This window comes from Trichomycterus rosablanca, chromosome 20, assembly GCF_030014385.1.
Source record: "Trichomycterus rosablanca isolate fTriRos1 chromosome 20, fTriRos1.hap1, whole genome shotgun sequence".
Classification (NCBI taxonomy): domain Eukaryota; kingdom Metazoa; phylum Chordata; class Actinopteri; order Siluriformes; family Trichomycteridae; genus Trichomycterus; species Trichomycterus rosablanca.
In genome coordinates this window covers 22,551,975-22,579,614 of record NC_086007.1, presented here as the reverse complement: position 1 = coordinate 22,579,614, position 27,640 = coordinate 22,551,975, and the positions used below count along the sequence as shown (strand labels likewise).

Here is a 27,640-nt window from a genome sequence, read left to right as displayed (position 1 = left end):
CACCACTGGGGATTCGAACTTTGGAACTCATCTGAAGTTAGCTAACTTAATTTACTGCTAATAATAATAATAACATGTTTTTGAATTAATAATAATCTGGAAGGCTTTTAAGTTATGTAACCTACACTATACTACACTATAATGTAAGTATCTGGACAACCTCAGAATTATTGAGTCTAGGCGTTTTAGCCACACCTATTTCAACAGTTGTTGAAAGAAAGGAATCAAATGACAAAATAGAAATGATTTGTGTACGACTTTGTGACAACAGCAAGTTCGGTCAAGACCTTTTAACTTGTTTGGTGTGGAGAAACTCTAGTGGCCTTGCTAAAGTTCTAAATCCCTGACCTCAACACCACCCAACACCTTTGGAAAGAATTGGATCGTTGATTGTGAGTCTTGCCTTCTCGTCCTGAGTGCCTGATCTAACAAGTTCTCATTTGGCCGTATGGGCACAAATTCCCACTGACACACTTAAAAATCTTGTAGTGACTACCTGTTGGGAGGATTACATTCAGGCAAACACATCAGGGCAGTTTAAGCTAAAGCAGCACGACACACCAAGAGCTTTATCACACAGGTAGTTTCACAAACAAACTTTAAACCTGCGCTGCTGCACTGTGTACTTTAGAACTTACCCTTGAACAAGCATTAGGTCTGTTCTAAATGCGCAGTTTGTACCACCTCAAAATCACTTGTTAATCTGTGTTTTGTACTGTTGTCTGAATTGTTGCGCTTGGCCTGTCCTACAATTTTTATAGTATCTTAGTATTAGTACCATCTACACCCAGTCAAAATCGAGTACCTGCCCAGTGATTAAAGTGACTAAAATGCCTAAAATACATTTCATTTCAATTCAGTAAATATGCATCCACATAAAGGCTGTATTGTAAAGTAATGTGACTGATGTCCATTTTATTTATTGTTTCTTTAAAGAAATGTAATTTCCAGGCATTTAGGTGTTCCAGCGAAGAATTTCTTAGCCCACCACTGCTTTGGTCCAGGATTCAAGTACCTAGTGGTCTAACTGTCTAGTCAGACATATGCATATATACATAACTAGATGTGTCTGAGAGGGGTGGCAGAGGATTGGTGCCCTGTCCAGGATGTGTTGCTGCATTGCGACCAATCATTCCTGGGAAGTCAGACCCACCGCTGGGAAGTCAGACCCACCGCAACTCTGACCAGAATAAGGCGTTAGTAAAACATGAAGATGAAATGAGTAGCGTGAAAAGTATAGAAATTATATGTTTTGACTTTGGCAGTCATCAGATTTGAAGCTGATGTGTTAGACTGAACTAAACTGATGTGTTAGAAGTAAAACTGATGCTCTGTTCAGGTTTTTTGTTTGTTTGTTGTAAGGTTTAGGCTGTAGACCCACTGTGACCCTGACTGGGATGGATACGTTCTGCAAAGATAGTGATATTGGATTGTCACAGTATTGTGGTGGGTAGTTCGGGGGCTGTAAAGCATCAGGGTTCTACGGACCTAGGTTTAAACATCTTTCCTGTTCACTGTCTGGAAAAAATTGGTCTCTTTTTTATATGTCAGTTGTTTTTACTGTGTGCTCGGGGTTCCTTGTAATTCATAAAAGCATGCTAAGGTGTCCAATATTAGTATTTGATCGTGCAGATGCTCTTTTGTTTCAATAGATACAAATTCACTTGGTCACGCTCTAAAATCTAGTTAAAAACACTTTTCCATGAAGGAAATGCAGTTATAGCTTCAAATATAGGCATGGAATGTGATGTTAAACGCTAATACTAAGGCGTCCACATACTTCTGGCCATGTAGTTCAGGCGCGTGCGGAAATTCAATTACAGGCTGTTTGATTGACACGAGGAAGACGATGACGCAATTAGGCCCGCCCACACAAGGTTGTGGGCGTGGTTACATGGACCAAAACAGATGGGCGCTCGAGCTTTGTTCACACAGGCTGTCAGTGAGCGGAGAGCGCGGAGGTGATCGCGCTCACACTGTGGTTTTCTATAGCGAAGCTCGCCATTTTCACCAAAAAGACACAGAAGCGCTTGAATTCTTACATTTAAGCTTCATCCTGCAGTAGAGACTGCTGTCAGGCTTCAGAACCTCAGCACGGACAGACTAGCTTTGCTGAACGTGAGGCGCCGAGCCGACCTTGTTGCTATAGACTCGGTATTGACGAGAGGACAATAGCACAGAGCTGCTCGCCGCTCAGAGGAGACACCAGGAGCACCGAGGGAGGCTATTCTACTGACCTGTGCTGGCCGTTCACCCAAGCCACCATGCCCGGGTACGACTACAAGTTCCTGGAGAAGCCGAAAAGGCGTTTTCAGTGTCCGCTATGCAGTAAAGCAATGAGGGAACCGGTGCAGGTCTCTACATGCGGCCACAGATTCTGTGATACCTGCCTACAGGAGTTCCTCAGGTACAAACACAGTACAGCATTATTATAGATACAGTTCTCACCATGCACTGGTCTGGAATAGAACTTGGTTGACCATATGTAATGGTATCACACAACTGACAGCACCCAGACATGTTGACCTGGCTTTTAAAAGAGCTCCATGTGCTCTAGGGGTCTGATGTGGACAGTGTCTGTGTGGACAAGCCATCAAAAGTGCATGAGCGCTGGCACCGTGGCACTAAAATGTATTTAGATCGATCCCAATTTTATCCATGGACAGGAATTTAATAGTTTAAAAGCTGCTGTGAGTTAATTTTGTTTCGATTTGCTCTGTGGACAGAGACTACATTAATGATAGACCTCACAAAGACCTCAGACAGTTAGATCAACTTTTCTGCACATGGATTCTGACTACATTAACATTGGGCGTTACTTTAAACATTGCTATTTCTGCAGCAAGACAGTCTGGGTCCTTTCTGTGTGGAGTTTGCATGTTTTCTATACCGCCCACTCTCAGACATAGCCAGTCATGTCAGTATGTAGACTCCCGACTGGTCGATAGCACTGCTGGGAATTCAAACCCTGGATCCATGCCATAGTGGGTTAGTGCTGCTTGACCAAACGGACTACAAATACACTAACCACTGGTCCCGCAGCTTTAAAAAATGACCACAGTTGTGGTTAAGTCGGTGGGCCACCTCACCCCGATATAACCCGTGTCGATATTACCAACAATGCATCTGCCTAGTCTACTCGCATCATGATGCAGTATATTTATCAGTGTTTAATCATGTTAAAGAATGAAGCAGCTGCACATGGTGTTGGTGCTGCACAGCTCCAGGACCTGGATTTATCCTTGCTTCCAGGTAGCTTTGTAATAGATTCAGGTATGTTGTCCACATCGGGTGTCTTTGGCTCTTTTGTTGCTCCAAATGTAAATGTATTAGTGAGTGTGGTGTCCAGTGATGGACTGGTACATTTAGCTGGGTGTGTTTTTTTTTTAATGGACTCAAGGATTGGCTTTAGCCCTAGTGTGACGATGACCAGGATGGAGAAGGTTCATTATTGAAAGAAAGGCTTTTATTTTGGGCACATGGAGCATTATAGTTTTTCTTGTATATGTGAGTACAGTGTGTACTGTACATGCACCTCACTTTTGTGTGTGTGTGTGTGTAATCAGGCAGCGGATTGCCTCAGCTCTGGCCTTGTCTGTCATTTCACTTAGAGTCAGTTTATCATAAGAACGGGGGTAGATAGGAGTTAGAGGCGAGCTGCCAGAGACATGGGATTAGCAAGGGATTCCTTTATTGGATTTAGTAGAGCTGGCGGGGGGTGTGTTGAAAGACTGGCGGCTTTTGCTCACACCTCGTTTATGCTCCGCTCACCGTATGCACACATGGAGACAGACGCTATTTCGGCATATGTTCCATTCACCAATTGTTCCATAACTCCCACACTGATTCCCAGTAGACCATAACGTGACAGTGTGTCATTATCCATTAGCATTGAGTTTGGCAATCAAGTAGTGATAGGATGTTTAGAAGACCTCAAGTATTGGGTTCCTTTTTTAAGTATGGATACTAGAGGTGTAAAAATACTCTCAAAACAGACCAAGTTTAAGAGTCAGGATTTGTTTGCATGAGTGGATTAAGCTAAATTGGGATAAAGAAAAATAAAGAAGTTTATTTTCTAGGCGTAAACAAAATACAGCAGTAATTGTTTTTTTTTCTGCAAGAAAAAAAATATAATTGAAGATAATACATTTATTATTTATTTATTATTAATGTATTATTTCTTTATATTAAGGATGCACATTTTGGTTGTTTTTTTTTTAAGCCACAACCGTCAAGTTTATAGCGTTCCATTATAAATCACATTACATATTTTATATCTATAATGAATTTAAAGAGGAACCCAAGACGTGGGAAGCCTAACCGACGTAGAACAATACTGCGACTAAAGAGCCACAGCCAACCAGAAAAATGACATTGGTAGCCAAAATAATAAGGGTGGTCAATTCCAATTGGTGGAACTGGTTGAATTGGTGGCCAATTCCAATCATTTCCTTGAAGATAAATTTACATTTTACATTTTCAGCATTTAGCAGACGCTTTTATCCAAAGCGACTTACAGTACTGTGAGAGTAGATTGTCTGAGCAATTTGTGGGTTAAGGGTCTTGCTCAAGGGCCCAACAGTGGCAACCTGGCAGTGGTGTGGCTTGAACCAGCGACCTTTCGATTACTAGTCCAGTACCTTAACCGCTAGGCTACAACTACATAAATAAAGTATCTATCTATCTATCTATCTATCTATCTATCTATCTATCTATCTATCTATCTATCTAATAAAAGTATCCTTCATGCCTGGCGACCAGTGTTTTTGTGCTTCCTGACGATTCAGTCAAGGTCGCCTGGAGTTCCACCACTGAGACCAGTTCGTTTACTGTCTATCAAACAGAATCCTCTGTTTTGACAACAGAGAAATAGGAAGTCACTTCTCTTTCCTTTTCTCATTCTAAACAGAAACCCATTATCTGATGTGAATTCTATAGGAGCTCCTTGCATATTCAAATGACCGGTGGGTGCTTGTTCTCCTGCCTGTCGTACCACCATAGGGTGTAAGCAAGGCTCCTGTGGATGTTCCACTACAGAGACAAAACACAGCTACGATGGCAACTCGAAATGAGCATTTCAGTGTCTGCTTTTCTGTCTAATGTTCTCACTTAGAGCTGGAATTCTTTCACACCCACCGATAGCCCGTGGCCTAATTGTGCAGCAAGGCGTCAGTCATGCAACTGTGCACTTCAAAATATTGATTTGGTTAGATAAGAAACATAAAAGCCTGAGTAGAATTTGAATGAACCTGAGAAAAAGAAAGTGAATCATCACGCCCTTGAGGGAAAACGATGAATCATGATGCTTTCGCAAACCAGGTTCACACCGTTTTGAGATTCTTTTATAAAGGGGGTTGCTACTACCTGACTTCTGTGCTTTGCTGGTAGGAAATCTCTGTTCTGTAGTAAATGTGTAATGGAGAAGTTATGTGGGATTGGATTGGCCTTTTTTAGGCAGATTCAGAATCATACAGGAACTGGAAACTGTCTTTTCCTGGTTCATTTCATTTCCATTAACCGCTTTATCCTGGTCAGGGTCATAAAGGGTCAGTTTTTATTGGGAAACACAGGCCGCAAGGCAGGAACACAGTCACAGGGCTTCAGCCAACCCCCCTCAGACATAGCAAATCATATCTGCATAGGTTGTTTTCACTATCCGCTTTATCCTGATTAGGGTTGCACCAGGTTCAGTTCCACCCCCATCCCCTTAGACATAGCCAGTCATGTCTGCATAGACACTGATCTTTAAATCCAGGTGCATCTTGTGCAACTGGTATTTTTTATCCCTGAAAACAGCACATAGATACAGCACTGGTCCGTAAAACGCAATTGTCTTTTTCCAGAGGGTTGATTACTCTTTCGAAGTCATAACTTAGCCATAACTAAGCACTAAAACTTGCACAAATTAAGCATTAAACACAAAGAAAAAGGCGAGAACAAAGCGAGCCTGCTGGCAAAACAAAGCCTATCGCTCATGTAAACAGAGAGACGTGCGCTGGCTAGCGGACAATTACTAAACTACTGGTCTTGGTACGCTTCTCATGGGATTTTGTCTGTTAAATCCGAAATCAGTTAATTGGAGATTCGTTAAATCGAGGTTCCTCTGTATTACTGTCTGAAACACATTCCCAAAATGTTGGGACGGGTACCTGGGCAAATTAAGTCCAGGAAAGTTGTAATATAGGTGATTCTGTCATGACTGGGGATAAAAACACACCTCACCTCAGTTGTAAGTGGCTTTGGATAAAAACGTCTGCTAAATGCCAGTAATATAAATATAAGCTAATGTAAAATCCTGCAGCCCAAGTGCCCAATTTTTACCCGTATGACCCTTCCATGCTAAAATAGTTCTACTGTGCTTGACGGCTGCATGTTTTGTTCCCCGTGCAGCTGGTGTAAATTTAGCTTGATGATGTAAAACAGTGGTAAGAATTGGGCTTAATATAGCTGGTTCCAGTCATACAGATAGATATTCCCAGCTCAGCCAAGATCAAGATATTTTATTATTATTATTTTGTAACTGTAAAACTCTTTAAACCAAATGAAGAACTGCAGTCACTAACCCTGAGGCTGATTAGAGATGCAAATGTAGCCAAATTCTTTGAACCAAATTCTGTTAACCGACCGTTATTTACTCATTAAAATATCAAACACATAACGCCCAGGTGGTGCAGTGGGAAATGAATGACATGGCATGGCAGGTAGGCATGATACTGCAATCCATGCCACTCTGTCGAGCTATACGGCAGGTAGCTCTGTTACTTCCAGGTATGAGTAGTGAAGAATGAATAAGTAAGTGTGTGATGCCCAGCGATCAGTTTGCAACCTGACAACGGTGTGTTAAAAAGCATTGAAATAAACCAATGAAGAAATGAATGGAGTTTATTCATAAGCTTCCTGCTATAAACGTAGTAATGCTATTTCATTGCTAATTTAAGTAAAGGAAGAGTTTGTGCACTTGTAGCCACTCCTGTAAGTGACTCGTGTAGACTGAGTTTCCCGTGATCAGATGTCCTACATACGTTGATTGATTGGATGAATCTGATAAAACAATAAGTAAACATGCTCTGGGTTAAATGTCACATGGCTGAATGATGCTCGGAGTGTATGTAGCAGAGATTTCTCACTCATAATTCCTCCAGGCAGACTGCTATCTGTCTAGACATGTCAGTTTGTACATTGGAAGTGTTTTACACTCTGCCTCAGTGACGGCATGTATATTTAACGAAATTATCTAAGTAATAGCAGATTGTGTTGCAGTCGAGCAGGTGTACAGCACTTACTCAGTAATGCAGGGCTTCCACATGTCATTTTATCTGATTTACATTTTTTCTTCGTAACGTCAGAATGTTTCTACACGCTTCTTACCTTAATTTTTACCACTGTCTTTGGCCATATTTCTGTCTTATATGCCAATATATTTTAATATATTAGGCATGTAAATGATTATATACTCCGGTTATTAGTTATCAGTTATAATTAGGGGTGTCCACATACTTTTGACTATACGGTATATGGTTTTAAAACATTAAATAACATGAAGATGTGTTTCAATCTGCAGGTATCTGTTAAGTCAAATTGATGTTATTTTTTTCTTTGTTATAATAATAAGCAATAATAAAAATTAAAATTACATAATAATAATAATATAAACAACAACAATAATAAAAGTCAAAATAAGAATGTTATATTAATAACAACTTAATAACAAATTGTTATTACATCTTTATAGCAATTATAATAAGTTATATTGTATAGTAATAAATTATTATATAATAATAAAAATATATATAATATAATAATTGTTGTAATAATAATAATAATAATAATAATAATAATAATAATAATAATAAAGCCCTGTCCTGGCTGTACACCAGGATAAAGCAGTAGTAAAATTAAAATGAAAAGTAATAATAATTATATAATATAAAAGTAATAATTATAATAATAATATTCAACGTTTTAGTCCTGCTGTCCCTTCCAGTGCTGTGGTAAATATTTCCATTAAAGAAGGAATGTGTAATGTGTAAATAAACCAGCGCCTCAGGAGGCCGGGAGAGGCAGGAGAGACCTTCGGTCACAGTTTATCGGTGTTGCAATCCCACGTGAGTCACATGGCCATGCAGTAAACACAGGTTGGGCAAACCTTGATGAGAAGGCAATAAATCACTGCATAATGGGTTACAAATTACAAACCTATTTAAATATTTAACAGGGTACATTCAGCTGGTTAGTCAAACTATGCAGGAAATGTGGCTAAACACTAAACAGAAAAGAATGATATAGTTTCCTGCTCCTCGCAAGAAGAGGTACAGTGAGTATAAAAGTCTACACACTACTGTTATGATTCCAGGTTTATGTCATGTAAAAATGTGACCAAGATGAATCATTTCAGAACTCTTTTCACCTTTGATGTGATCTATAATCTGACATTTTTGAGGGGGAATAAAATACTTACAATAATATATAACATATACACCCTTAAACTAATACTTTGTTTAAACACCTTTTGATTTATGAGAGTGTTCAGCATGGTAAATCTTGACAGACATGATTGGCTGTGTCTGAGGAAGGGGTGGCCAAAGCCCAACAATGCATTGTTTTGCTAGTTTTCGAGTTTCCTCCTGTTGTCTTATGTTGGATTAAGAAGTGTTTCCCATGTCTTTACTCATCCTCCATGTAACATGGTTAGTTCACTTTTACATTCATGGTTATATGAGGCGGTCCTAGCAATCCTACGGCAATTCGGTTAGTCAAAATGTCCAAATGTCAAAGTGTAAAGCAGCTAAAAACACTGTAATTTAAATGTGGCACTTTTTTCTTAAAAAATCTGTGAAATCTTTCTATACAAAAGCAGAATCAGTTATATGTTAACAAAATCGCCAGCCGGTCGTCTCTAGTTCTAGCCACATTTCAGGCCACACTGTAATTGCTACATGGGAAAACATCGTCAAACTCAAAACTCAATTTTGGCTTAAATTTTCTCTGATAGAAACGTGAATCAATGTCTTGAACTTTGTAATAGAAAAATCAGCAATCGGATTCGTCCAAGAAAATTGCAACTGGTGCATCTCTAGTTCTAGCCCCATTTAAGGCCACACTATAACTGGCATTAGCATTAACTACACTGGAAAACATCACCATTTCTGGCCTGAATTTTGTCTGATAGAAATCTGAATCAATGTCTCAAAATTTTTAATTGAATGGGGATTCAAGTCTGTATATCAGCAACACTAGAACCCTCCTAGGCATCCATAATATGGAAATCATTCAGAGAATCTTCCTGGATCTTGTTCTGAGCTCGTTCTAAAATCTGCTACCTCTGAGCGAGTGTTCTCTGAAGCCATTACAGGAAGGATGAGCTGAAGCGGAATAAAAAGACCTGATTGACGACAACCTCGAACCTCGTAGAGAAAGGTTTACTTCTCCTCTGTTAAGCCATCTGCGAGAACAGCATCCGTCTTCATTAAAGCCAAATGAATTGACCACTGTCTCTTTAGGGCTTATTTTTTTTTAAACTGGGCTACATAGCTAGCGTCTCTGTTCGGGAATGAATAGGTAGCGGAAGTGCTCTTGACTCTGTGCTGTGCCAAGTGATCGGGTTTTATGAGCTCATTGGGAAATGAGCCACTAAGGATGCTGGAAGGCTGAGTTCATCCTCTGCCACTTGTTGTCCTGCCAGTTTATGGGGACTGACAGAAGCCTGCCTGAGCACAAACCCCACCTGGGTGCTGAAAAGCCTTTTTAACCAAGAACTGTTGTTCTTTACCCCGGCTGGAAGGGTAATTAATTGGTAGATGCATTTATTTCATTCATTAATTTTCTTAACTGCTTATCAAATTATGGTCGGGGGGTTGTGCTGGAGCCTATCCCAGCTTTTCAATGGCTGCAAGGCACACAGTAACACCCTGGACGGGGTGCCAGTCCATCCCAGGACGGGGTGCCAGTCCATCCCAGGACAGACACACACATACACACACCCATTCACCTATAGGGCAATTCAGTGTCTCCAATTAACCTGACTGCATGTTTTTGGACTGTGGGAGAAAACCGGAGCTCCCGGAGGAAACCCACACAGACACAGGGAGAACATGCTAACTTTCTTGCTGTGAGGCAACAGTGCTACCCACTGAGCCACCGTGCTAGTAAATAAGATAAAGAGTCCAGTTTTGAGACTGCCCTCAGTGAACTGAGCAAGGCTGCAGACCTTCCAGCATCCTGCACGTGCTCTTTCGTGAGCTTGCAGCTGCGCAAACAGATGTTGAGTTTTCTCTCAACGACGTCCTCTTTACAGCTGGATTGCAGCTCTACTTTTCCTTTCTTCCCTCTCACCAGTACCTCTCTTATTCGACATCGTGGCTCCGTCCTCTGACTGTAAACAAAGTGAGTCACAAGAGAAAACACGAGCGCACGCTCTGCTCGTTCTCTCATATTTACCTTTCTGCTTTTCGCCCTCGATGATAATATAATAATAAGCACAGGGCCAGAAAAAGGCGTGCGCCGAGCCGCCGGGATTGTCGATCGTGACCGCGTTCGCCGTGACCCTGAGTATCTGTGTTTAACTCCAGGTAATAATAGACTTCAAGGGCAGAGCGTGGAATTGATTCGTTACCATTAAACAGCGCTCGTGATGTTTCAGAGCTGGTAACGGTGACGGTGCAAAATGATTCATGAACACCACCCTGGGATCTCAAACCTCAAACTATCATGAAAAGCTCTGTGTACGATATAGACAGGCTGTATTAACCGCGTCAGTTTACAAGCGGCTTTTCAAAGTCGAATTTGTTTCGTTTAGTAGAAATGGTGTGTTTAACACGGCTTACAAACATTTACACTCTGGATATTTACTTCTTCTAGTCCAGGTTGCACAAACGTATGCACAAAGGCCCATGTGGATGCACCAAGCAGCTGTAGCTTCTTCCTGCTTGTATACCAACCTGCAGAAAGGCCGACTCTTTACAAACAACACTGGTCATGTAAATACATTTACATTTTTGGCATTTAGCAGACGCTTTTATCCAAAGTGACTTACAGTCTAAGCAATTGAGGGTTAAGGGCCCAACAGTTGCAACCTGACAGTGGTGGGGTTTTGAACCAGCGACCTTCTGCTTACTAGTCCAGTACCTTAACCGCTAGGCTACAACCGCCTAAATAGTCATCCAAGCCTTTCTGGGTTTCCCCAACACGCTGAAAATCGTCCGTATCTTTACGCCCGACATTGATGGACACGTTTGGAGGAACAGTTTGTGTCCTTGCTTTATTTTTCCACCAGCGTTTTCCCACAGTAACCTGATTGCATTACGCTTCCTCTCTACCAATGTTGACCTCCACTCTGACTGAGGAGAGCCATGACTAACACACGTGTGCTACAGCCGACTGCATTTTTTCACCTGCACGAGGCGAGTTCATATGCGGATCAGCTTTGCGCACAGTGCGACACACCCTGATCATATTATCCCCCGTCCGGTGATCTTTTTTGGCACCCTCCCTATGAACGAGCCAATCGTTGTTTGTGTAGGCGCCCAGCCTGCCGGTAACAGAGCTGAGATTCGAACCGACGAGTTCCAGATGTCAACTGTGCAACGGTGCGCTAGCGCTAGCGTGTTTTACCACTGCCCCACCTGATCGCCCTTCCTCCAGTCTTGTCAGCACCTCAAACAGAACGCAGGCGTCACTGTTGCAGTCCCAATGCAGCATCCCTTCTTTCAGATAGATAGATAGATAGATATACTTTATTTGTCATATATACATATATAGGTGTACAGTGCAATCAAATTCTTTCTTTGCATATCCCAGCTGCATAGCAGAGCCTGGATTTGAACCACCAATATTCCGGTTGATAGTCCAGAGCTCTACCCACTGTCCCTGTACACGTCCAGATGTTACCGCTGAATTCCCAGACAAGTCAGGAGCCGAGGTGCATTTCACGGCACTATTTATATATTTCTAGGGTAGTTGTAGTAATTGGAAACATGCTTATTCAAGCCAATGTTAGGCCCTTGAGCAGGGCCCTTAATTATCAATTGCTTGGATTGTATCTGGTCACATTGCCTTGTAAGCTGCTTTGAATAAAAGCGCCTGCTAAATACACAACCGTAAATAACACTGGAACTGACCTGGTCTGTGTGTTTGACGTCGTTTACTTCCATGAAGCTCTTAGTGGAGATTTGGAACAGGCCCAGAACGACCCGAAGCCTGAATAGGTTTCATCCAAACCTCCCACCCTGTCTCCCACCGAGTGCACTACGAAGTAAATATTTCAGCTATGCGCTACAGAACCTCCTCTTTACGTTCGAAGCAAGCTGGGACCAGGTCACCTTTTAACCCAGTTGTGTCTGGTAGACGTTCCAGCAGTTAGCGGAGGCATGTAGAGATTTGCATGTTGCGTGTTAGCGAGAGCCCAGGAATATGATAATCATATCGACGGACCTGTTTGACAGATGGCGTGTGCATACCTGATGCATTCGTGCATGTTTTTCTGTTTTAGAAACGATGTCTTCAGGTTCTGTCTTGTTTTGCTATTTGAGTGTAATTATATGCACAGTTTAATACTGAGGGAATCCTGCGCTTTCAGTTCGGGGTCGATTCTGATTCATCCTTCTGCATGACTAGCGAACTGCGTGGGATCTGATCGGTCATGCCTGAGTTTCTGCTGCAGTAACGTATCAGTGCACTTACCCTGCTATCTTTTCCCAAACTATAGGTATTGGCATGCAGTTACTCCTTCGATGCTATAACAGCCTCCAATTATCTGTGAATTTTCAGCATTTTGGAGTGCGCTTGTGGGGATTCAGAGAAGCAAGTCTTGTAGCATTTGTGAGGTTGTTGTAGCCTAGTGGTTAAGAAACTGGATTAGTAATGGAGAGGTCACTGGTTCAAGCCCCACCACTACCCGGTTGCTGCGGTTGGGCCCTTGAGCAAGGCCCTTAACCCTCAATTGCTTAGACAGTATACTGTCACAGCACTGTAAGTCGGTTTGGATAAAAGCATCAGGCGCCGATGTTGGACTGCTTGCAATGGACATTCCAATTCATTCCAAAGCTGTTAGGTTGGATTGATATCAGGGTTCTGTTCAAGCAGCAGGACTTCCCTTACAACGAATTCACCAACCCGTGTCTTTATGACCTTTTGTGCCCACTTTGTACTGGACTAGTAATCAGAAGGTCACTGGTTCAAGCCCCACCACTGCCAGGTTGCCCTCAATTGCTCGGACGTTCCAATTCATCCCAAAGCAGTTCAGTGGGATTGATTTCAGGGTTCTGTTCAGACAACCGGACTTCCTCAACAACAAATTCACCAACTTTTTGTGCCCACTTTGTGTCCATATAGGGCAAGCCGTAGCCTAGTGGTTAAGGTACTGGACTAGTAATCAGAAGGTTGCCGGTTCAAGTCCCACCACTGCCAGGTTGCCACTGTTGGGCCCTTCAGCAAAGCCCATAACCCCCAATTGTTTAGACAGTATACTGTAACTGTAATGTAAGTCTCTTTGGATAAAGGCGTCTGCTAAATGCCGAAAATGTATACGAGGTCAGGCGCTGGTTTAGGACGGCTTGCAATGGACATTCCAATTCATCCCAAAGCTGTTCAGTGGGATTGATATCAGGGTTCTGTTCAGGCAACCGGACTTCCCCAACAACAAACCAACTTTTTGTGCCCACTTTGTGTCCATATAGGGCAAGCCATAGCCTAGTGGTTAAGGTACTGGACTAGTAATCAGAAGGTTGCTGGGTTAAGCCACACCGCTGCTAGGTTGCTGCTGTTGGGCCCTTGAGCAAGGGCCTTAACCCTCAATTGCTTAGACTGTATACTGTAACTGTGATGTAAGTCGCTTTGGATAAAGGCGTCATGTGACTGAATATTGTCTAAGCAAAAAGGTTAAGGGCCATTCTCAAGGGCCCAACAGTGGCAGCCTGGCAGTGGTGGGGCTTGAACCAGTGACCTTTCCATTACTAGTCCAGTACCTTAACTGCAAGGCTACAACTGCCCTTCACGACCCATCTTGTCTCAGTAATAAGAATGAAGTGTCCACATACTTTTAGCCATGTGACATATCCAGACAGGAGGTGATTGTGCGATTGCTTGTTAGACAGGAGTGGAGGGCCTAGACGAAACACCCCCGTCCCCCTCCCCAAGTGTTCAGGGGTGAGAAAAGGATTGTGTTGCGTAGCTGACAGGCAGGCATGGCAGGAATCTGTGCGCTGGCTCAGGGACGGGAGCAGCTGGGTGAACACGGACGCCTCTCCAGGCACCTGTCTCTGTGAAAGACCCTCTTTTAGGCACTAACAGGTGTTGGCAGAGGAGCTAAGCTCCAGTTAAACGCGCTCTCTGTTCCCCTTCACCCTTTTCACCGGCGTGTCCGGTTAAGGTCGCCGCCCCCGGTTGTGCCCATCAGTAAGAGGAACATCAATGGTGCCTTCCTTCCTGTCCAAGCACAACAGGTCCATTCTGTTCATCAAGGTGGTCCTGTTGGCAGCCCAGTCGAGCACAGCGGGGGCCGTGTGACATCCCTTTAGCTACCGGACGAGACCGGATTTCAGATTTGCCCACACGTGACATTTTTAAGCACCTGTCCTGGACTGACACAGACCTTTGATTCAGCAAGTGAGAATCATTTCAAGAGCAAATGAATTTCCTGTTTTTCCTTTAATCCGGGTCCATTTCCATATTCGGACTTTGTTCTGCAGCTGGGAGGTCCTTTGTTGCTGTGCTTTATATCGTTTGTTAATTTGGTCCATCAATTTACTGATCTGTTATTTTCAACCGATAAATACGAGTCAATTCCAAAATGATTCAGAAGCTTTGGAGTCAATTGCATCATCAATAATAGATTCAGGTCTAGTTTGGACAGTTGATTGAAATAATGGTCATAAAAATATTCATTATAAGAAGAAGAATAAGCAGTCTGTTATGCTAGCCCACCACAGCTGAGATTTGAATTGAAAATTTAATTTAAAAGTTATCGGCCGGCTGGACGTCTAGACAGACACGATTGCCTTGCAATAGATTAGTGTATTAGGGGGGTTCGTGCCTTACACCTAAGGTTTCCAAGTCAAATCGAACCTGCTGCGACCCTAACTACTGTAGAATGAAGGAAACCTAACAATACAAAAAATAATAATAATAATGTCATGTGTAAACATGATAGAGCCGGAATAGAACCTTGTGGGACACCATACTGCACCTTAATTGGCTCTGAGAAAAACAGTTGACAGGTTTAGCATCCAATCGGGTACTTTCTATACTGTATGACCAAAAATATGTGAACACCTGACATTGACCTTGTTGGACATCCCATTCCAAAAGCATGGGCAATAATATGGACTGTAAAAAGACTACAATATTTTGGAATGTGTCTGTGGGAATTTGTGATCTCAGACTCCGGTGTGGCTTGCAATGTGTGATTCGATTCATCCTACAGGTGTTCATTGGGATTGAAGTCGGGGCTGTGTTCAGGCTACTGAAGTTTGTATACACAAAACACAGTCATGCTGGAACAGGAATGGGGGACTTCCCTAAACTGTTGCTACAAAGTTGGAAGCATATTTGCATATAACCTGTTAGCCATGGGTGTGACTAAAATGTATTTATTTATGTTTTTCCTTTTTTTTTTCATATTCGACAAATGCTTGATCCTGGTCAGGGTTGCAGTGGGAAACACGAGGAGCAAGGCATGAATACCCAGGACAGGGCATCAAATCCACCCCGCACCCCGCTCCTTTCAAATCCAGACATAGTCAATCATGTCCGTCTAGACGCCTGGCTGGCCAGCACCACTACTGGGATTCAAACCCAGATCTCAGTAGTAGTGGGCCAAGTACCCAAATATTTATGATGACATGACAACAATCCTGTTAAGCACTTTTGGTCCGACATCAGTGCCTGACCTCACAAATGCTCTTTGAAATGAATGGACACACATTCCCACAGTCACACTACAAAATCTTGCGGAATGTTAAAAAGGTTTCTTATAGTCGAAAGTGCAAATTCATGCAGCCACTGTTGGACCCTTGAGCAAGGCTCTTAACCCTATCAGCTCCAGGGGCTCTGTACAGTGTCTGACCCTGCACTCTGACCCCAGCTTCCAAACAAGCTGTAATATGCAAGGAAAGAATTTTGTTGTACTGTGCATGTGTATAATAATAGCATTCCATTAAGGCATTCTATTTTATAAATTGGATGTCCAACGAAGCCGACGGTCAGTTGTCCACATACTTGTGGCTGGTCCACACAAAGGACTCAACAGGAGCTTGATCATGATTTTCACAGCTGTAAATCTGCCCAGCCTGATGTTTCTGTCAAACCCACGTTGTTACGTCCTTCTCTGTCTGACACAAAGAGCCTCACCTTCCCTGGTTACCATGGCCACTGTATCAGCGCTCTCAGCCAATCAGAGGCCCGGATGAGGAGCCTCAGACCTACGCAGGGATGAACGAGCGAGCCGACAAATCAACGACGAACGTCTCCGTTCCTTTAGATGCACGGATTTCCGGTCGAAGCGGGAGCAACTTTCGGATTACGTAAGCCCCCCGGAGCAGGGGAGAGATTCCGGTTACGTAAGCCCTCCGCCCCTCCAGCCCTCCACCCCTCCCCTCTTCCCCTCCCACTTCTGCTTTGATGTGGCTCAGAAGGAAGTCACTTAATAAAGCCGTTAAAGGCTCGATTTTAAACGCTGATTATATTAGACCTCCAGAGGAGGCTAACTTCAGGAGCCGAAGCAGAGGATGCTGGGAGGTGCGGGAGGTGACTCACGGCGGATAAGGTGCGTGGCCGTTTTGACGGTGCCAACCAGCAGCACCCTGTGAGTCACCTCATCACGTACGCAGCAGATAAGGAGCTAAATCATTCAAATATTTAAACGACTCTTATCAACCTGACTCACAAGGAATAATCTCACCAGGTGTAATTGTGCAAAAGTATTTGGACACCTGACCATGAGCGTGGAAAAAAAGTCCTCTTCTGAACTGATATTCTTCTGAATAGGCTTCTCATAAAACTTTAAAGTATGTCTGTGGGGATTTGTGCCCATTCAGTCAAAATATTGCCACAGAGTTGAAAGCATATTTGCTTTATATTGATTTTGTGCAGCCATAAGTATTTGGACACCTGATCATGATCATGGGCAAATAATATTAACATAAAAAGAGTGATCTTTGTGTGATCCTTTTTTGAGAAGGCTTCTCGTGAGATTTTGAAGTATGTCTGTGGGGATTTGTGCCCGTTCTGTCAAAAGATCATTTGTACCAGATCATTTGGACACCCCATTCCAAAAGCATGGGCAATAATATGAAGTTTTAGGACACTTTTTTTCACCAGATTTTGGAATGTGTCTGTGGGGATTTGTGAGATCAGGCTCCAGTGTGGCTCACGACTGATGATTCGATTCATCCCACGTGTATGTGTTAGGATTGAAGTTGGGGGTGTGTGTAGGCCTATGAAGAGGAAGGGGCCTTCCCCAAACTGTTGCTTTCTTTTAATTTTGTACACCTGTTAGCAGCCAAAAGTATTTGGACACCTGACCATGAGCATAGACGAATGGTCTTAAAATAGAGTGACCTTTGTGTGTACTTTCAGCTATAACAACATAAGACTTTGAAGTATGTCTGTGGGAATTTGTGCCCATTCGGTCAAATGATCATTTGTACCTGACCTTGAGCTTGTTGGACACCCCATTCCACCCCACAACTTTTTGCACTGATTTTCGCTCGGCGACGGGTCGGTGCTGGATTCGGGAGGAACTCGGTGTTCGCTCTGCGATCAAAACTCGGCTCTCAATCAATTTTTGTGAGAAACAGCGAGGGGAAACACAGGGGAGAGGTTGTAAACAGGTGGTGGAGCGCAATATAGTTTCTATCAGAATACATCAGCACACTCGAGTTTTACAGTATTTCTGACCTGATCGTTCTCTACAAAACTAAATATTTATTAACCTCCAACTCACTATAGAACGATCCATGCTGCTCGTGTTGCCAAATCCACTCAGATTCATTTATTTCATCAGCGCACAAACTTTGATCTCTCGCTACTTGTTGATGTGCATGTTTGGACGTGGTATCATTAAACCTTTCATCACTTCTCACGTGTGTTTTCGTGACAAAACGTAGTTTTGGAGACCAGAGAAGCTCGCCTGTGATTCTCCCTGGTGATAGATGGTGTAGTGTAAAACTCCCCATCGCCGATCAGTCGTGTAGTGTGAACATTACAGCGACCAGGTGTTAATCAGAGTGTCGTGTAGTGTAAACTTGGCATAAGCTGTTCAACAGCCAGGTGTATGTTTACATTACATTTACAATGTTGTAGCGTGTCAGACATATAAAATAATAATAAAAAATGAATGTTACTGTTTTCTGTTTTGGATTAATTATTTATGTAAACAAAATACACAAATATTTTTAATAATAAATGTTCTTTGTACAATTATCACATTCGTTCTCTGAACATCTGTACATATTTAAACAAAACCTGTTAATGTAACTCAAATATGCCTAAATGTGTTGAATCGAAATTGAATCGAAAATCGAATCGAAAATCGAATCGAAAATCGAAGATCGAATCGAATCGGGACCTTGTGAATCGGAATCGAATCGATCCAGGAAATCGATTAGTAGTGGCGATACCCAGCCCTAGTGTCTGTGGGAATTTGGTGTGGCTTGCGATCGATGATTCGATTCATCCCACAAGTGTTTGTTAGGATTGAAGTTGGGGCTGTTCGCAAGACACTGGACATTATATACACAGGGCACAGTCATGCTGGAACAGTAAGGGACCTTCCCCAAACTATTGCTTTCTATTGATTTTGTACACCTGTTAGCAGCCAAAAGTATTTGGATACCTGACCATGAGCATGGACGAATGGTATTAAAATTGAGTGACATTCTCATGGGACTTTGACGTGTGGCTATGGGGATTTGTGCCCATTCGGTCAAAAGATTTTCAGCTTGTTGGACTTCCCGGTCCAAAACCATGGGCGATAATATGGAGTTTAAGGGGCTTTTTACAAGAATTTGGAATGTGTCTGTGAGAATTTGTGAGGTCAGGCTTCTAATGAGACTTAGAAGTAAGTATGTGGGGATTTGTGCCCATTCAGTCTAAAGAGCATTTGTACAGCTAGGTTGTGCTCCAGTTCATTCCAAAGCTGGTCGCTGGTCAGTGAGCCAGGTCAGGGCTTAGTTGTGCTCGCCAGGGGCGCCCAGCCGACCGGTAGCAGAGCTAAGATCACTCACTCACTCACTCACTCACTCACTGTCTTAACCGCTTATCCAATTAGGGTCACGGGGGTGTGCTGCAGCCTATCCCAGCTTTTCAATGGGCGCAAGGCACACAGTAACACCCTGGACGGGGTGTCAGTCCATCGCAGGGCAGACACACACACAAACACACCCATACACACACCTATTAACCTATAGGGCAATTCAGTGTCTTGACTGCATGTTTTTGGACTGTGGGAGGAAACTGGAGCTTCTGGAGGAAACCCACACAGACACAGGGAGAACATGCAAACTCCACACAGAAAGGACCCGGACCGCCCCGCCTGGGGATCGAACCCAGGACCTTCTTGCTGTGAGGCGACAGTGCTACCCACCAAGCCACCGTGCCGCCCAGAGCTAAGATCCTGCACCACAATTATTTTTAATAAAGTGAGTTTTTTTACGGTCGTTGTCCGGTTCCTCTCTTCTTCTCCAGTATCAGATCCTTTCAACTTTACCCCTCGTAGGCTGAAAGGAATGCCCACGGAGAACTGAACATTGTCACGAAAACGTGTGGGTTACGAATAACAGAGTAGCATTTAATGCCGTCTAAAAGCTGGGTCGTGCCACGAAGATGAAATAAATGCCCGCTCATGCATGGTATGACAGAATATCGTGCTGAATCATGCATTGTCTGAGAGAACACTACAACATGTAAAATGTGGGCGCCGGGCGTAATACCGAGGTAAATCGAGGCAGAACACGAGTTCAGATGTGCACAGTGCTGAGGGGAACGCTGGCACATGCTGACGGATGAAAAGCTACGCTGCTCACAGTGAGTTATTGAGTAAATGGAAAATCTGGTCTCCCCACCTGCTCTCCTGCTGCAGGGACGTGGAAAAAAAGCCCCATAGATAGAGTAAGGTGATCTCTGGATTAGCCCCATGCTAATATGTTCCAGTCGTGCTGTGAGCCTGTGATATGAGCGCTGTAAGAGCTTCGGAAAGATCAGCTCTTTGTTTGGACTGAATAATAGTACCGAGCGCTCATCACATGCACTTTCAGGTGCTAAGTGGTTGCATTATTCCTTTTTTCTCTCAATTTAGTCATTTCCGATTCCCTGTTGCACCAACCCCCACCTGAGCCCACCCCCTTCCAGATGTACGACCAGTCAACGGTCGCTATAAAGTCAGCCGGCTAACCTGAATTCTCACTACAGGAATCACTATAGGCAGCAAAGCAACTCCAAAGCAACCACTCCACCTTTCAGGCCAGGAGGGTATCTGTAAGAGCGTCAGATCCAGAATGTCGCTATCATTCGATTGACTGACCTTACCGGAAACCAAACCTGCTAGTCAAGCCAGTCAGGTAGCCAGAAAGGCAGAGATCTTTCAACCATTTTATAGGTAGTGCAGGTAATGCTTTGAAGTGAAGTTCAAAGACAACACACATTTACATTTTCATCATTTAGCAGACGCTTTTATCCAAACCGACTAACAGTACTGTTACAGTGTATTGTCTGAGCAATTGAGGGTTAAGGGCCTTGCTCAAGGGCCCAACAGTGACAACCTGGCAGTGGTGGGGCTTTTTGATTACTGGTCCAGTACCTTAACCACTAGGCTACATGGCACCCCTGGAGCTGAGAGGAATAGGGGCCTTGCTAAAGGGCCCAACAGTGGCTGCATGGCAGAGTTTTGTTGGCAGGCTGTGTGTAAAAGCTGTACAGATACAGATAAGCGTGAGATATAAAACATGCTCTGCTCTGTTACTGCTGCATTACATAATGAGAAATCTTGGCTGCATTTAAATGACCCAGGGCACCAGTCTACCGTGCCGTAATTTGCCCTCAGGAAGATGATTCCAAGCTTTCTGACTTTAATCGATAAACGCCCTTCAGGATTTTCAAGATCTACAGGATATCCTGCTTCTGACTAACTCAGCTTAGAGCAGCAATCCAAAAAAATCAATAACTAGTTTTATATTTAGGACTCACATCTTTTATTCCCTTCTGGTGTGTGTGTGTGGGGGGGGGGGGGTTAGGAGGAAAATATGTTATAGGGCAGTGGTAGCTCAGTGGTTAAGGTACTTGGGTAGTAAACAAGAGGTTGCCGGTTTAAGCCCCAGCACTGCCAGGTTGCCACTGTTGAGTCCCTTCTGATACAGGCATCTCCTAATGCTGCAAATGTAAATATAACAGACGCTCACAATTCTTGATGCACAGGTCAACAAAAATAAAAACAAAAATATCAGTGGACAGATAGAAACAAAATAATAATAGAAAAATAATAATAGAAAAATAGGCACCCAGGTGCAGCAGGACATTCCACTAGAACACTGGTCGTCCGGGTGCCATGTAGCGGGTATAATTGCCAGTGCCTGCAGCAGACACGTTTCTGCTAGGGCGGGATGCCCGGACTATGTGGGTGGGGTATTCAAACGCTGTGTAAGGACCCTGATTAGCAGATGCATGGGTAAAGAAGGGTTCCGCTAAGGGCTGGGTGTGGGTCGGAGGAGGCGTGAGCAGCAATATACCCATCTCGACTGCAAGCAGGGATCCCCCAGCAGCGGAAGACAAATTGACTACGCTAAATTGGGAGAAAATGCTTTAAAAAAAAATTTAAAACAGAAGAAAACGTGAAAAATCATGCCATTATTGCCACATTTAGCTAGCATGGACATATGCTAGCTAAATGTGGCATCAACAAAACAAGTCTTAGGGCCTCTTGACCTTTTCAAAGCTCCTTCGATGAGATTAACTGTTTGATATGACGTGGTATAAGCTACTCAGGTTGTACGAACAGCGCTTAACATAAACAAAGCTTAACGTGACTTATCGTATTAAAACAGCGACAGAGGAATTTCGTTAGTGGAGAGAACTTATGAGCAGTAATAATTAAGAGAGCTTTAATGTCCTTATGTCATTTTTTAGTACGTTAAACCATGTTAAACGTGGTAAACGTTTAAGACTCTCTCAGAAAAGCTGATTCTCAGTGTTTCTCAGCACCTCGAGCTATAACACAAGTTTAAAAGTGAAACAGAAGAAAATAGAGCTAAACACAGATATTTATGTGGACGCTTTCAGAGTGGATTTAACGGTTATTCCACACAAATGCAAATTTGTCTCATATTCTGAACTAAGCAACAGTTTGAGCACAGGCTCGCACTGAGCAAGAGCAAAACGCTTCTCATGTGAATGCGCCCTCAGGGTTCTGGGTCCCTGAGGTAAGAGGCGACACACCTAACTCCTAAGCCTCATTTGTTTGCATTTAAGAGGGGATGACTGATACAGCCTTTGAAGTGCCACGTATAAACCCTGGACCACTTCCCGTTTATTAAGCCTCTTAGGTGCGGATGACTCGCAAAATCGCTCCGCTTCGTACCGGCGGACATCCACCTTAGAGTTCTAAAGGTAGACGTGCCGTTAGACACCAGCCTGTCGAACTCTTTCTCATTTGTAAAAGGAAAAAGACGTAATTAAAGTGAGAAGGTGAGAAGGAAGGAACGGAGAGAAGGTGGGCATGAAAGCAGAAGCTGTGAGGCTTCACACGTCATCACTTGGCGGGAGCGTTTCACACCTCCGAGGAGACCAGAATCTCCAGCTCAGATCCTCTCATTAACTAAAAGCCTCGTACTCGTTTTCCCCGATTAGAAGCTTCGCTCCCATTGCTGCGTTCACTGTGTTTAATCTCGGAACTTGGCTGTACTGTTCACATTACACATCTTGATCTTTTGGGACAGCGGTAGCCTAGTGGGTAGAGCTTTGGGCTTTCAATCAAAAGGTTGAGAGTTTAAATCCCAGCTCTGCCATGCAGCCACTGTTGGGGCCCTTGAGCGAGTCCTTAAACCTGCTCGGCTACACAAACACGATTAGATATGTTTGTGTAGCGAAGGTGAGGCACTGATCTCAGGCGACCTTCCCGTTCATCCCACAGGGGTTTGATAGGGATGAATTCAGAAAGCGTAAGGCTTTGAGTGGGTGACCCTATTATTAAACACAAACATGACTGGCTGTGTCTAAGAAAGAAAAGGTGGATTGGCCGAACAGCTTTCATTCTTCTTCTGTGGGAACTTGTACCCATTCAGACAAAAGAGCATTGTGAGGTCAGGCACTAATCTTGGACATAAATGCCTGGCTTGCAGTCAAGGTTCCAATTCATCCCCAAGATGTTGATGGTCGTGAGGTCTGGGCTTTTGTTCAGGCCGCTGGACTTCCACCATGCATACCATGTCATATTTGGGTGCCTGAAGCCCCTGGTTGTATTGCATGTATAGATACATACTATATAGCCAAAAGTATGTGGACACCTACGTTTAACCATGTCTATCAGCTTATGCTTTGCCACAATGGGGCACCTGTTAGCAATAGTTTGGCTAAAACACTGAAGCTTAATAATTAGAAGTTCTGTCTAGGGTCTGTCATCATAGGCGCTTTCCCGAGAAGTAGGCATGTCAAAATTCTTAGATAAGTTATAATTCTGCCTACTGAGGTGCCGAATTTCAAAGTGGTAAACTGACTGAATATGGGGGAGCATTCGATGCTTCCTCAGTGCGGCACAGCATTTTCGGTACACGGAGGGAGACGTTAGCTGACATGTTAGTGGGTTGTGCCACCTCAGCCCATTGGTTTGAATGGTCTGATGCTAACTGTGTTAGCTTAGTAACTAAAACTGTGGTGATGTAATCGCTGTCTAAGTAGTGTGTCTAAATAATCTGCCTTTATAAGTCGATGTCTTATTAGAATCCGCTCTACTGAGGCAGCGCACTAGGTTTTCGGACAGACCCATAGTGTGTATGTATGATCAAATTAGCTTACAGTTGACTCGTATACCCAAATGTCAGCGCAGTGCCTGGAGGAGCACAAACCCCTGACGACTACGACGCAATCATGACCCGTGCAAGACGTGGTATCACTCACGTCCACGCGACGCATCGATCCGCCTTCTGAATTTCAAATGCCAAGCGCATCTCACGTCAGGGTGTCATGACAGGAACCCACGGCGGTACCGAGAGTCATCCGGTCTCTCTCACTTCGCCCGCAATGTTTCTCTCAGCGGTCCGACGCGTCGGCTGATCTTACCTCATTACCAAGCCGCGTGGGCGTTTTTGCTACTGACGGGTCTCAAAAGTTCAGAGGTTCGGATGAACCTGATTCGGACTTCTGATCATGTTCTTGCTCAAAGACCCAGCAGTGCCTGCATGACCGAGCTGGGATTCGAACTCACAATCTTTTAATTGATAGTCCAAAGCATTAGGCTACCATGGTTCCAAAAAAATGGACGACTGGAGATGCTACCACCTCGATCCTGGGAAGTGAACTCCGCAGGTAGTCGGACAGCCTTTCTGAGAAATCTGATTACAGCCTCGTGCAGATTCGGTTTCCTTTCATGACATTATTGAAGTGCATGTTAGAAGTATAATCCGATTAACGCCGAAATCGGACTTCTCTCATTTATCCGATTATCCTCTTTGGGAACACTTAACATGACTAGACAAATGGAAGCAAACGCCCCTGGAAAGCCAAATTAGCAGCATTATGGCCCTTCCCTTTAAATTCCCTTGTGGCTAGGATGATAAATAAGTGTGCTCCTAAACCCCCCTTTTAACACTCAGTCGTCTTCCATGTGACAATCCCCCCAACCACACACACACACACACACACACACGTAAACACACCCCCAACCTTTCTGAAAAGCCACTGCTGTGCCCCGGAGCAAGCATTAAAGAATGATCCACTACTTTGGAGCTATAGATGTAGACAGCCGTCACAACACTGCTCAGAGATTCACTAAACCGTCTCTGACAGATGGGTTAGCAGAGAAGTGGCCAATCACAAAGAAGCTTTAAGAACAAAAGAAGCCTTGGCAGGGACTGAGGTAATGCTAATTCTTCCTGGAGGCTTCCCTCACGCTTGCTCTTTTTCTAACTCACGTTGGCTAACTGCGCTAAACAAGCAGCGAGGCAATTGAGGACGCAGAGTCATCCGAAACGTGAAATGTTCCTCCAGCGTCCACTGATGTGTGTACACCAGACCGGAGCAGTGTTTGGATACTGAAGTGGTTGAGAGCCTGCCAAAGCGTTTTACGTTCAGCTCATCGTTCGTTTCCCTCCGCAGGCTAAGAGCCGGGCTGACCTCTACGTACAAACGAAACCAAATCCTGTTTTGGCGTCCTAGTTCCTCTTTGTGAATATACACTGTTTGACCAAAGGTTCTTAGACGCTGTCTAATTACTGTCTTAGTCCTGACCCTAACCACACCACCTTAGGATGAACTGGAAGGTCGCCTGTGACATGGATTTCATTAATCTGACAGTGGGAAACTTTCATACAATGGCTGACCCTGTGCTCTGACCCCAGCTTCCAAACAAGCTGTGATATGTGAAAAAAGAATTTCATTGTACTGTATACACCAATCAGCCATAACATTAAAACCACCTCCTTGTTTCTACACTCACTGTCCTTTTAATCAGCTCCACTTACCATATAGAAGCACTTTGTAGTTCTACAATTACTGACTGTAGTCCATCTGTTTCTCTGCATGCTTTGTTAACCCCCTTTCATGCTGTTCTGCAATGGTCAGGACCACTACAGAGCAGGTATTATCTGGGTGCTGGATAATTCTCAGCACTGCAGTGACACTGACATGGTGGTGGTGTGTTAGTGTGTTGTGCTGGTATGTGTGGATCAGAGTTTTAATACACCTCACTGTTACTGCTGGACTGAGAATAGTCCACCAACCAAAAATATCCAGCCAACAGCACCCTGTAGGCAGCGTCCTGTGTCCACTGATGATGGTCTAGAAGATGACCAACTCAAACAGTAGCAATTGATCGATAAAGCGATCGTCTCTGAATTTACATCTACAAGGTGGACCAACTAGGTAGGAGTTTCTAATAGAGTGGACAGTGAGTGGACACGGTATTTAAAACCTCCAGCAGCGCTGCTGTGTCTGATCCACTCATACCAGCACAACACACACTAACACACCACCACCATGTCAGTGTCACTGCAGTGCTGAGAATGATCCAAAACCCAAATAATACCTGCTCTGTGGGGGTCCTGTGGTGGTCCTGACCATTGAAGAACAGCATGAAAACAGGCTTAAAGAGTATGTAGAGAAACAGATGGACTACAGTCAGTAATTGTAGAACTACAAAGTGCTTCTATATGGTAAATGGACAGTGAGTGTAGAAACCAGGAGGTGGTTTTAACGTTATGGTTGATCGGTGTATGTGTATATGTATGTATGACAGATACGGGCATTCTATTCTGTTGCCAGTGTTTCAGGAAGCAGCCTGGTACATGCAGGGTTTCAGCACCTGTACACCTATTAATCAGCTGATTATGGGACTAAAGTCTAGGTGACCTTGTCAGATTTCAGGTTTGACATTAGGCTGTTTGCTGATCTACCACAAAAAGACACATATCAGTTGGCATTCTTCAAGTAGGGGTGGGTAACACGGCAGTGACGTTACCCTCTGGGCGCCCCCCTCCGTCCTGGCCTTCTGCTGGTCCTTGATATATTGGAGCAGCTGTGATGCCAGCTTACATATTATAGAGACCAGCAGGACCTCTAAAATTTTAATGTTGTGTCCCAATATGTTTGTACTTCAAGTAATGGCTTAAAGGGCCAATGACTATATGGCCAAAAGTATGTGGACACCCAGATTTGCTTCCAACTTTGTGGCAGGTCCATAAACACAATGCCTTGCCTCAACCCCATTATAATTGTTATCTTTGGGATAGGTCAGAATGTAGACGGTGAGCCCGGCCTCACAAATCTGTTAACGGAATGGGCATGAATTCCAAACTCTTGTAGAAAGCCTTGGAGGAGTGGAGGAGATATTGACTGTGGAACAGGAGGTCCATTAAGCTCAGGATCAGATAAGACAAGTCAGTGATTCTCAAACCCTTGAGTATCTGAGAAGAAATGGAGAACAACAACAGAGAAGGGAAGCTTGTAGCCTTGACGTGGTGGCAACAAAGCGAGGTCCATAAACACGTGCTTTGAATCTGGTCTGAAGGATCTCAGTAGCTTGACTTAAGCACTGACCTTAACACCATTCAGCAAGTCTGAGGTTAATCGGAATGCCGATTGTGATCCAGGCCTTCTTGCGGACAGGTACTGGTCCTTCAAATGTTAGGAGCTTTAGGAGCAAATGGTTTAGAAAGAGGGTGTCCACCAAGCTCATGGTCAGGTGTCCACTTACTTTTTTGAGTACCAATCTCAGCACAAATGTTGCTTTTGGCCCTCAAGGCTTAAGCATTAGCAAAGGAAGTTCTTTGTGTATCTTTGGCTCCTGCAAGTGTGCATCCAGCCTTTCAAGATCCTGCAAAGCGGCTTGTTTAACTCTTTGTCTCTTTTTACGCTAATCCTAGTGCATGGTCATTAAGCAGGAATAAGCGTCCAGGTTTAGCCGCTTAGCTCCAGGGTTCTTAGCAGCTGAATAGCTAGCTCC

At 43.8% G+C, this 27,640-nt stretch overlaps 1 protein-coding gene across 1 annotated transcript in view; it reads left to right on the top strand.

Annotated features, from left to right (window-relative positions):
• Positions 1-2,072: 2,072 nt before the first annotated feature.
• Positions 2,073-27,640, top strand: part of traf4a (tnf receptor-associated factor 4a) — a 37,298-nt gene continuing 11,730 nt past the window's right edge. The window contains exon 1 of the mRNA XM_063017067.1: positions 2,073-2,407. Within this exon, the coding sequence (XP_062873137.1) occupies positions 2,265-2,407 (143 nt within the window). The 5' untranslated portion in view covers positions 2,073-2,264. The remainder of the gene's footprint in view (positions 2,408-27,640) is intronic.